Raw genomic sequence first — 12,610 nt, 5'->3', positions numbered from 1 at the left:
TGGGATGGGGAGCCGCCAGAGGGCTCGGAGTTAAGGGGTAACATGCCTGGACTTAGGTTTCTACAGGCTCCCTCTGGCTGCCTTGCTGAGAACAGACTGAAGGCGCTTAGAGGGAAACCAGGGGACCAGTCAGAAGAGACTGGAGACCACGGTGGCTTAGAGCAGGTGGCAGGATGATAAGCGGGGGAGGCGTGGTCTGATCCTTGATGTTTTAACGTCACCAACAGGAATAAATGAACTGAAACAGATGAAATACGTAAGCTCGGAGAGGAAAGCACAAGAAGTGAGCCTGGGGAGAGCCAAGACGGTGGTGAGCCTTGAGCTGAGTCTCAGAGGCAGCAGGCAGAGGAAGAGAAAAGGAATAAGAAACTTCACAAGCAAAGGCCCAGAGGTAGGTAGGCATGGCCTTCAGAAACCACTGAGCACAAAAGAGGCTCAGGAGGTGGGCAGGGGCAGACTGACCAGAGCCCTGTGTACCAGGCAAAGGGCCCACAGGCTTGTTTTCCTGGTTCTCAGGCCATGCTCTGCCACCCACCCCTGCGTCCCTACCTAGTCCTACTCATTCCTCAAGTCTCAGCTCCAATATCAGTGTCTTAAAAAACTCATGCCTGACCCAGCTCCCCCACACTGGAGCCCACACCTCCCCCCCACCCCGTCACTGCCTGGCCCAGCTCCCCCACAACAGGACACACCTCCCCCTCACTCCCTTGCTGCCTGGTCCACCTCCCTCTTTCCCCCACTCACAGCATCTTTTTTCTTTGCTCATCACATTAATCCTATGATTTATCATGACATTTCTCTGTTGAACTCTCTACCTTCCAGGCTGGGTCGTAACCACGTTCAAGGTTGAATGCCACTTAGCCCGGGCTTGGCACAAAGCAACATACACTATAGGCTGAAGCAAAGAGAAGGCCTATCAGTTTTCCACTTCTAACTGCCTGTGTGCAGGAAGACCAGAAATTGCTGGATTTTGTGCTTAAGGCAGAAGTTCACAGGTTCTGACAGAAAACCCTGAGGGTGGCCTATAAGTTAAAATATTCTCCAGAAATAAACCTCATGACACTGATACTGTCTGTTCTAAAAACTTCTTCCTTCTGCATGTCTCATCACTTTGGAGAAGAGAAAGAAAAAAAAAACAGAAGTCAAAATATCTCTAAGATATTTTAACAAGGCAAATTATTAGCACTTCCCACAGATACTTATGACAGCATTTGCTTCTTTCAGAAACAAAAATTATGAAGAATGCTTAGCAGAAGCCAAACTGCCCCTCAGAAAGTCTCCTCCTAATCCAGCTTAAACACAATAGACTGCTTATTTACTCAGCGCCGTCTCCTGTGGTCTAACCAACTATTTGTCTCCAAAGGGCAGGCCCGTGTAGGAATGCTGGGCCTCGACCAGCAAATGGAATCCAGCAGCCTGCCAGGAAGGCCTTGGCACACGGACGCTCAGCAGCATGCGGGGCCTTCAGCCACTCGGCGGCAGAGATCAGCAGATCTTCCAAGCCTGACCCAGTCACCACTTGCATGCCCAGCCTCCATGCAGCCGCCCAGTTCGGTGAACACTGGCTGAATCTCTACGAGCCTGGTAGCAAGAAATAAAGCTCATGGAATAGGGCCTATCATGGAATAGGGCCTAAAGGACATCAATTCCTCCAAGCCAGTGTTTATGAAAGGAGGTAAATAGCAATTCAGTAGGTACATACAACACCGAGCACCTATGAAGAGCACCTCTCCATGCCAGGGCAGGCTCTGGGCCCCAGAGACACCAAAGCCCAGTCCCAGGCTCAGGGCCTCAAGGCCCCCACAGTCAACAGAATGCCTGGCTTTGTATACTTACCACCATTTCCCAAACCAGCAATGGGGCTGATGCCATCCACTTCGTCTGGTAAATTGGGAACAAGGCCACTAGGAGAGAGTATAGGCAGGAAGACATGAGTTAGTGTCTGAACAACAGAGACTGTGAGGACTGCCTGGACTGCACTTGACAATCATCAGGCCACAGGCAATAAGCAACACACAGCTGAGCTACCTGGGAGACATGCAGCGCGGAGGTGAAGAACTCAGGCTTTGGGGCTCTAACACTTAATAGCTGGGTGACCTTCAGTAAGGATGGTCATTCGTTCATTCATCCACTCAGACATCCAGTGTGCGTGTACCGTATACATGCGAAGTGCAGAGGCACTGTGCCAACTCCAAGCTACTGACATTTCTGAATCTTGCTCTACCTGTTACATGGGGAGACCACGCTCTCCCTGTAAAGATTAAATGAGTTCATGTTTATGACACTTAGCACATAGTAAGCACGCAATAAGTGGTTATCTACTGTTTTTGTCTTTACTATTATTGTCATTAATATGCCTACCACAACCAAAAATTAAGCTTTTAAGAAGCCGGCACCAACTCGGATGCTTTAAGAATGTCACACAAAAATGCAAAATCCGGGGCACCTGGGTGGCTCAGCTGTTTAGCGTCTGCCTTCGGCTCAGGTCATGATCCCAGGGTCCTGGGATCGAGCCCCACATCAGGCTCCCTGCTCAGCAGAAAGCCTGCTTCTTCCTCTCCCACTCCCCCTGCTAGTGTTCCCTCTCTTGCTGTCTCTCTCTGTCAAATAAATAAATAAAATCTTAAAAAAAAAATGCAAAATCCACTGATCAAAGAAATTTTACTGGTTGAATTATAAGAAGAGGTTAAGTGAGGATCTGGAGACACTGACAGAAAACTAAACCATAACAGGAGGTGTGGTTGGACACGGAAGACACTATGCTGGACTCTATTCTAAGCTCTGCCATCGACTCTCCAAGCCTCACTTCCTTCATCCCGAAAAGGAGAAAAGCAGCTACCTCGTAAGTCACTGGCAATCAAAGACACAAAGTGCCCAGCAAGGCACCTGGCACATTGCAGGCGCTCCATAAATGGGAGCAAAATATTACTGTCACCAGGAAACATCCAGCGCTTTGCAAATTCATAAAAAGATTCACCGTCGCGAGAGCTGCCGGTGTCCCGACAGTCGGTGCATTTTCAAAGGGAGGCACTAGGGTGCAGATAATTTCAGCGGCCTGGCCAGAGTCACATGGCAGTTCAGTGGACAACCAAGTCCAGACCCCAGGCCTTTTCTGTCTCACCTCCAATAATGCTTCCCTGTCCCAAGCTGTAAACGAAGAGCTGACGGACACTCAGCTTGACTTCCGGCAGTTTGTTCTCTCCATGTTTCCAAACCCAAATCCACCCTGTTCTGAGGACAATTCTGCCTGATCGCCAAATTCTGGAGCTGGGAATGGACCTTTGTGATCAGAACCAAGCAAAAAGCTGGATATCATAAGGTTCCGACATCAAGAGAATAATGACATAATACGTGTCTGCTATAAAGATAAGTGAAAAAAACTTCAGTAGACTATGCCTTCGACTATGAAACAAAAAAATACACGTACACTAACATCACCTCAAATCCTTCTTGGAAACTAGGCGGGCAATGCATCCATAAAAAGACAACGGAAATATTAAAAATCATCATTTGTAGGAAAATGAGAGATATTTTCCTCCATTTTAATTTTCTATACGTCTTCATTTCCTCCAATAACCATCACTAGAAGAACAAATTCCATTCTCTAAATTAAAAATTAAAATCAAGTTCAACCAGCACCTTTTGCAGATGGTGGCCCAGAGGCGCAAAGTCCCACACCAGCTTACTGGTCAAGCTTAGCCTACAGTCTGGTCTGTACATTCCCGATCTGGGGTTCTCTCCACCACAGCCACTAACTTACTACCATTGGCTGAAGTGGCCCATCAATGACTCAAGCCAAGATCAACCGCACTGGAAAACTACGTGGCAGGCAAAGCCAAAGAATTTGGTCTTAGACAAGTTTCCAATAGGCAAACAATGAAGTTTGAAAAATGACATGTGACATCCCATTTATGAAAAAGAAACCACTATTTAATGCAGAAGTTCCTGCCTGGTTCCTGCCGAATTTCCACTTGGGCTTTACCTACCCTCTTTTAAAATGCTATGAATCTCTGTCACCTGCAATCTCCCGTTGGTTCCAGCCACCCTCCAGCTTTAAGTAGCTCCCTCGTCCCACTTGGATCATTGGCTCTTAGCCTTGGGACTGAGGTTGGGGCTTGAAGGAGCCCCACTAGAAATCAGAACTATATAAGCAAAAGCAGAGGGCTTAGGTACAATTTTATCACGCTATCGATGCAGGAGACGAAGGCCCAAAAGAGGAAGGAATCTCTTGGCTCAAAATCACAAGGGGTTCTCAGCAAAGACCAAACAAAATCCAGGTTTCTCAGGGTCCACATGCCACTCGCTAACCTGTGCCCGGGCCGCCCAAAGCTCCTAGACGAACCTAGTCAGTGCCGGTTTCCTCCCAGGCAAATACAGCATACTTCTAACCAGCTACCATGTGGGGGCACCCACGGTGAACAGGCACCACGCTCCCGACGGGCAGACTCCCGCTGTAAGCCTCACCACGGCCCTTCTGTGACTGGTGGCAGTTTTTATACGTTGCCTTTTTTTTTTTTAACAAGGAAAACAAGAAACTCAGAAAAATCAGTAAGCTGAAAGACGCGAGCTGGTCTGATTTCAAACCTCATGCTCTTCCTCTCTACACCCTCACCCCCAGGGCCCCTCACGCCTTCCGCCAGGGGAACGCGGTCAGGTCCAAATGAACCGAGGCAGAGGATGTCCAGTAACCGGCACAGGGCACCCTCACTGAGGCCACTTTTGCCACCTCACCCTCTTGTCTTGCTCTATCTACCACGCAAAGGCACAATCACTTTCTGTGCTGTGCGTGGCAGCAGCCGCTGTCCGTTCACACAAGACCCAATGAGGCCCAGAGGACTAAGTGTGTCATTGATAAAGTGTTGGGACAGCTGTGGCTGGAACTGGGCACCACGTTCGGAGAACAGTTATACCAAGTGCACTTTTGTCTGTCTTTTAACAACTCATTTTTCATTCTATGTTATTTATTCTTAATTAGTGAAGAAATATATAAAAACAAAAAAATGCAGACAAAATAAGACATACAGATGGCCAACAGGCACATGAGAAGATGCTCAACATCTCTCATCAACAGGGAAATGCAAATCGAAAGCACAACGAGCTATCACCCCACACCTGTCAGCACGGCTATACTCAAAAAGACAAGAAACAACAAGTGTTGGCAAGGATGTGGGAAAAAAGGAACCCTCTTGCACTGTTGGTGGGAATGCAGACTGGTGCAGCCCCTGTGGAAAACAGTATGGAGGTTCCTCAAAAAATAAAAACTAGAACTACCAGTAATTCTACTACTAGGCATTTACCCAAAGAAAATGAAAACACTAATTTGCAAAGATATGCACCCCTATGTCATCACAGAATTATTCACAATAGCCGAGATAAGGAAACAACCTAAGGGTCCATCAACAGACGAATGGATAAAGAAGATATGGCATACACACAGTGGAATATTACGCAGCCATGTAAAAGAATGAGATCTTGCCATCTGTAACAACATGAATGGACCTAGAGGGTATTATGCTAGGTGAAATAAGTCAAAGAAAGACAAATACCATATAATTTCGCTTATATAGAGAACTGAAAAAACAAAACAAACAAACAAAAAAGCAGAAACAGACTCATCAATACAGAGACCAAACTGGTGGCTGCAGAAGCGGGGAGGGGGTGCAAATGGGTGAAGGGAGTGGGAGGGGAAAAAAAATACAGACAAGCCCAAAGTTCTTGACTACTCCTCACTCCCATCTTAGCCCCCTAAGAGGTAGCCACTGTTGTCAGCAAGACATGTGTCCTTCTAGGCTTTTTTCTAGGTATTTACAGATAAAGGGACAGTTTTATTTTGTGGCTTAAAAACAAAACAAATGCAGGCACCTGATGGCTCAGCCAGTTGGTCGTCTGCCTTCAACTCAGGTCAGGATCCCAGGGTCCTGGGATTGAGCCCCGCCCCGCATCAGGCTCCCTGCTCAGCGCGGAGCCTGCTTCTCCCTCTCCCTCTGCCTGCCACTCCCCCTGCTTATGATCTCATTCTAAGTAAATAAAATCTTTTTTAAAAATGCAATCAAACTGTATATTTTATTCTGCTGCATCTTTTCTTTACTTAATGTGTCCCAAAGATGTTTTCATGACAGTACAAACAGATCTGCCTTCATGTTTTAACTTCTACATAGCTTTCTACAGCAGTGTTTTTCAAACTTTACTGACCACCACCCAGAGAAGGAAATGTATTACCCTTAATTCTTGAAATGCTTTTTATTCCGTACTATTATATTTTTTTAAATTCTGGTTGCAACCTATTGAAATTGAATTTCATGAGCTGCCAATGGGTCACAGTCTGAAATTCACTTTCGAAAGGATGTGTATTTACCCTACCCCCTGATGGTAATTCAATTTGTTTCCAAGTTATTCCTTTTACAAACAGTGCTTTATGAATATCCTCATACAGGTCTCCCTGTGCACATGCATGAGAATTTCTCTAAGATAACAGGAAGCGCAATTGCTGGGTCAAAATACATTCACGTATTTTTACTGGGCAAAGGATTTGAAAATACAGCAGACCCTTGAGCGACATGAGTGGAACTGCACGGGTCCACTTACATGCAGATGTTTTTCAGATAATACAGTACAGTAAATTTGTTTTCTCTTCCTTATGATTTTCTTAATAACATCTTCTCTTCTCTACTTTCTTTTAGTGTAAGAATACAGTATACATATGTAATACATATAACACACAAAATATGTGTTCGACTGTTTATGAATCAGGCTGTCAGGTAACAATACACTAGTAGCTAAGTTTTGGGGGGAGTCAAAAGTTACACGTGGTTTTTCCACTGCATGGGACATCGCACCTCTAACCCCGTGTTGTTCAAGAGTCAACTGTACACAAACGGCCATAGAAACACAAGAAAACGTGTTCAACATCATTAGTCATTAGGGAAGTACAAACCAATACCACAAGGAGATACGTCCAGAATAGGGAAATTCACAGACAAAAAGTAGATTGTGGCTGCCTAGGGCTGGGGGCGTAGGAGGGGAGGGGTAATAGCTAGTGTTATGAACTCAATGTTTGTGTCCCCCCCAGAATTCCTGCGTTGAAACCCTACTCCGCCTCCCAAGTGATGGTATTAGGAAGTGGGGTCTTTGGGAGGTAACTCAGATGAGGGCAGGAGGGTGGAGCCCCCACGAATGGGATCAGTGCCCTTACTAGGGTTACGAGAGATCTGCTTCCTCTCTCTGCTCTCCACCCTAAGAGGAAACAATGAGAAGTCAGCAGTCTGCAACCCCCAAGAGGGCTCTCACCAGGACTCAACCATGCTGGCACACTGATCTAGGACTTCCAATCTCTGGAACTGGGAGAAATAATTTCTGTCGTCTATAAATCACCCACAGTCTATGACATTTTTGTTACAGCAGCCAAGCTAAGACAGGGAATGACTGCTAATGGACACAGGGTTTCTTTCTTAGATGATGAAAGTATTCCAAAATGAGATCATGGTGATGATTGCACAACTGTGTAAGTATACTAAAAAAATCACTGACTACTGTATTTTAAATGGGTGAACTTCATGGCATACAAACTATACTTCAATAAAGCATATTTTTAACACTAAATTATCTTCCAGAAGGACTACAGAGGTTGACACTCCGTGTGTGTACTTCTCAGAGTGATTACAAAGCAGCATTTCCCTACTAAACATGCAGCCTGTATTTACATGGTGTTTATCTTTCTAGAGACTGAACAAAATTGACTCATTCAACAAGTATTTGTTCATCCTCTACTGTGTTATGTGCCAGACATGGTTCTAGTCTAAAGATACAGTGGGGAACAAGCCAGCCACACTCCCTGCCCTCATTAAGCTTATACTGGTGACTGGGACATGTTTCTCAAACCTCAAGCCTAGGGATACCCCTGATCCAAGATCAGCCTTGGATCAAGCCTTCAAACCTTCACCAAAATTTCATTCCACCATCCTCCCTCTCAACCTCCTTCTACAAAAGCCCATGAGGGCATTCTTTGCTTGACAAAGTACGACTGTGTACAAACTTGAGGGAAAACATTCCCTTTGGGTCTGCCCCTCACCAGACAGCAAACACTTAATGGCCATGCCATGGAGGAACCCACAGACAAACAAACCTGAGCCCAGGCCTCCGGAAGCTCACAGTTAGGGAGAGGCAGAATCCCGGGCATGAAAACAAAGGGACAAACCCAGGGCTGTGGGCACCGAGGATTTTGTCCAGGAAACCATGCAACACTGTAATGATAAAATAAAAACAGCTAACATTTAATGCACCCCAGCAGGTGTCAGGCACAGAATATATACACCTTTGCTCCATCCACATAGTTAGCCAACAAGTAAGTTATTATCACTGAAGAGAAACTGAGGCTCAGAAGGGTTGAGTGAATCACTAAAGCAACTCAGCCAGTAAGTGGGTGAAGCAGGATTCAGACCCAGTCGTCCTGAGTACAAAGCCCAGGTTCTTCCAAAACCACCAGGCAGGACTTAGTAAAGGGCCTTAGCTTGGGCGAGGTTCCCAAGCCTGGCATCTGAGCCTGATTCTCACAGGCCTGGAGCGCGTTGGGGCACCCACAGGTGATCAAGTTTGGAGAGAATGACACATATTGACCTGATTCAACAAAAGTCTGAGGACAAACTGTACTTCCATTTAGTCTCTAAAACTGGGGCTTGGAAATTACCAAGCAGAAGGGAGCTCATATCGGGATAAAAAGAGATGATTTTATTCCAGGGATTTTTCTCTTCCACTGTGACCATCTAATGGAGAACCCGTCTCGCTCGGGACATTTCTGCCACTCTTTAAGGGCCAGTTCACATGCCAGCAGCTCCCTAAAATCCTCCCAGAGGCCTCTCAGCACTGGCTCAGAGAACTAGTTGGAAGGCAGGACAGGGACCGAGAGCCAGACTTCGGAGTCAGAAAGCCTGGATTTACATCCTGGCTCAAATAAGAGACTCCGAACTAACAGAGAACAAACTGGGGGTTGCTGAAGGGAGGTGGGTGGGAGGATGGGCTAGATGGGTGGTGGGGATCAGGGAGGGCACTTGTTATGATGAGCGCTGGGTATTGTATGTAAGTGATGAATCACTGAATTCTACTCCAGAAACCAATACTGCACTCTACGTTACCTACCTAAAATTTAAATAATAAAAATAAATAAATAAATACATAAAGTAACTCTTGCTCCATCGTGTACTTTTTTATGGAATCCCAGACCATTCACTTCACCTCTCTGAGCCTCAATGTGCCCACCTGTAAAAAGGGGATAATACCGTCACCTCCCATTTATGTGCCTCATACCAGGTTAGGCACTGGAGTTACAAAGATGAACGCAACACAGCCCCTGCTCTCCAACAGGTCAGGGTCTCATTAGGGAGACAGACACGTCACAGTTGGACCTGCACTAGCCAGTGCAGAAGCCACCAGCCACATGTGCCTGTTGAGCACCTGAAATGTGGTTAATCCAAATCAAGAAGTAAAATGCATATCGGATCTCAAACACTTTGTAAGATAAAAAAGAATGTGAACTATTTCATTAATAATTTTTTATTATTTGCAAGTTAGAATGATAGTACATGGCCATATTGAGTTAAATCAAATATATTATTAAAATTAATTTCACCTGTTTCTTTTTTACTTTTTCATTGAGGCTCCTAGAAAAGTTTAAATTACGTATGTGGCTCACATTATATTTCTATTGAACAGCGTTAGTCAATAAAACTCAGTGAGGTAGGGATGCCTGGGTGGCTCAGTCGGTTAAGCGTCTCCCTTGGGCTCAGGTCATGATCCCAGGGTCCTAGGATTGAGCCCCACATCAGGCTCCCTGCTTAGCAGGGAGTCGCTTCTCCCTCTCCTTCTGTGCCTTCCTCCGCTCACTCTCTCTCTCTCTCTTTCTCTCTCGTGTGCACTCTCTTTCTCTCAAATAAATAAATAAAAGCTTAAAAAAAAAACCCAAAACTCAGTGAGGTAAATAAGGGCTGAGATGGGGTCAGTGATGGGTGGGGGTGGCTGGAACAGCACAGAGGGCCCAGGTGGGGAGGGAGACGTGTCAGCGAAGACTTCCTGGCATTGAAATCTAAGTGAGACCTGAAAAATAAGAGGCATTAATAAGACAAAGGGGAGAAGGGAAGGCAACCCAGGCAGCAGGAAGAGCGAGTGCACAGGTCCAACAGTAAGAAAGAACAAGGCAAGGCCACTCGTGACAAAGAGTTTGGCAGCCAGGCAGAGGGAAGTGTTTGGGGAGGAGAGAGGTAGGGGCAGAGAGGACAGAGGAGGTCAGTGAGGTAAATAGGGTCAACTTATGAAAGACCTTGGAAGCTATATTAAAGAACTTCATCCTGAGGGTGACGGGGAGCCGGGGAGGGTCTGAAGCAGGTAAGAGATCAGTCACAGGAATGTATGCAGCAAAGGCAGGAAGGGGAGGCAAGGGAGGAGATGTGCTCATCTGCTGAGCTGCTACTCTGTCAGACACTGGTCAAAATCCTTTCAGATTCACCCATTTTTCAGATGACAAAAACTGAGGCTCGTAGTGGGTCTTGCCTAAGACCACCGGGTTGTTAAATACAGAACTGGGATTGAAACCCACCTAGGTCCGGATCCCAAAGCCCAAGGGCTTGGTCAACTGGTACAGAGGTAAGGAGAGCTGAGAATATTAATGGACTTTATCGTAACGGCAACAAGAAACACTAAACATCTATACAGCCCCAGACTGTTGGATTTACACTTTAAAAAGTCTTTCAAAGTGTAGGATAAAGGACTATTACAGGTGTGAGGACAATCCAGGCGAGAGGTCCTCCCCAATATGCTGGGACAGTGGTAGTCAGAGGAAGAGAAAGGAATGTGAATTACCACAGGATACAATCAGGCAGGAGGTGCAAAGGGCCTTGCTCTGTGCCCAATACACGACGCGTTCTCAATAAACAGAGTAACTGTTTGTCCAGATTTGCCCAAGATAGAACCGGTTTATGTCTGCTGTCTAGACATAAATATTAATTGTGCCCATTTCACTCTTAAAAGTGTCCCGGGTTACACAATAAATAACATGGTCACCCTTCCGATGAGGGTCTGTTGACTAAAACCAGCAGCCTATCCCCAGCAGAGCTGGATAAACACTGTGGATTCTCAGTCAGGTCTCTCCTCCACCTCTCTCTCTCTTCTTCCCACTCTCCAGGAGCCCCCGAAAACCAAACGGCCCCAGCCCTGGAGCAGTCTGGGGCTCTGGCAGGCCTTCCTATCAAAAGGAAGGACGCCAGGCCCCCTACAATGTAGGTTCCAACAGCCTCTTGGGACAGGTCCATTGGGAGGCCACTTCCAGCCATCAGTCCCCAATTTGTCGGACTGATGATGATATGATAACGCAGGATCATTTTTTAAGCACCAATTATGTTGCCAGGCAAATCGCCGGGAAGGCATCTTCTCTTTTAATCTTCACCCCAGTTCTGTTGGGTGGATGTTACTACCAGTCCCATTCTACAGACGGGAAAACAGGTTAAATCCCTTTACTAAAGTTACACAACTAGTTAGGTTAAAGGGTCGGATCTGAATCCAATTCTGATCAACTCCAGCCAAGGTTCTTAACCACTGCACTTCATTGCCTCAGTCTTGGTGGCCACTATGTGATCCCACGAAGTCCAGACAGACCAATTACCTTCCCCATAATGAAAGCAAACCTCCAAGTCAGAATGAACCATCAAGTGTCCCCAAGGTCCCTACTCCTCAACCAGCCCCCACTAATGGTACATTCCACGAGGCCCCCCTCGTCCCCCTCTTTCAGAAAACCCCTTACCTGACCCTCACACCCTCTTCAAAGTATTTCCCGAAATACGAGAGGAGGGTGTGACGTAGGTCGGGACCCCCACCGTCCCCCCACTCTCAGTATCAGCTGCTGGGTCCTCGAGACACCCACCCACCCCGACCCCACCCCACACCCTGCCCCTGTCTGGACGCCCTCAAACACCCTCAAGAGCAAACCCCAAGTCTCCGTTAGGGTATACCCCCATCAGTGGGAATCCCGGCCGGGTCACCGCGCCCCTGCAAAGCCCCGGCCGCACCTGCAGCCGCTGAGCGTCCCGGGGAGGGTGACGTCCTCTTCCAACACCGAGTCCATCGTGGACACAGAGGAGGTGGTGGCGTTGGTGTCTGTAGCGGCGGGGCCAACTGGTTCCCCCCGCTGTCGCGACCCGCAGGCTCCCCAGGTCCCCGCCCCCTCCAATCCTGCTCTTGTTCGGACTCTGGCGGCGCCGCTGGAATTCAAACCGCAGCCGCCGCCATCTTTCCCGGCGCTTCTTCCTACGGAAACGAGGCGGGGTCATCGAGGCGCGCGCGGTGAAGCCGACAGACTGGGGCCAGAGGCCGGGCAGGGAAGCGCGGGAGGGTGCCATCTTGATTAAGGGCAAGCGCATTCCCACTTGGGCCAGCAAGACTAAGGAAAGAGAGGCAGGTTGCCATTTTTCGTGAGGGCACTCAAGCCGAGGCCAGGGCAAGCGCCATCTTTGTTGAGGGCAAATGCTGGCTTTGGTCCGTTAATTCAAGCGGGAGAAGGGAACCCAGCCTTTCACCGACCCTGAGTTCCTAACCCAGTACATGCTTTTCTAGAGCAATGATCCCCTAA

The 12,610-nt window shown here is 47.3% G+C and overlaps 1 protein-coding gene across 6 annotated transcripts in view; it reads right to left on the bottom strand.

Annotated features, from left to right (window-relative positions):
• Positions 1–12,280, bottom strand: part of CDK5RAP2 (CDK5 regulatory subunit associated protein 2) — a 160,905-nt gene extending 148,625 nt beyond the window's left edge. For all 6 annotated transcript variants that reach the window (XM_045791074.2, XM_087869416.1, XM_087869417.1 and 3 more), the window contains exons 1-2: positions 12,051–12,280; positions 1,837–1,904 (exon numbers count right to left, since the gene is read on the bottom strand). In XM_045791074.2, coding sequence (XP_045647030.2) covers positions 1,837–1,904; positions 12,051–12,106 — 124 coding nt within the window. In that variant the 5' untranslated portion in view covers positions 12,107–12,280. The remainder of the gene's footprint in view (positions 1–1,836; positions 1,905–12,050) is intronic.
• Positions 12,281–12,610: the final 330 nt, after the last annotated feature.

Source organism: Ursus americanus, chromosome 18 (assembly GCF_024610735.1).
Source record: "Ursus americanus isolate L20-20 chromosome 18, mUrsAme1.1.p, whole genome shotgun sequence".
In the NCBI taxonomy this organism is placed as follows: Eukaryota; Metazoa; Chordata; class Mammalia; order Carnivora; family Ursidae; genus Ursus; species Ursus americanus.
This window is presented reverse-complemented; position numbering and strand designations above follow the sequence as displayed.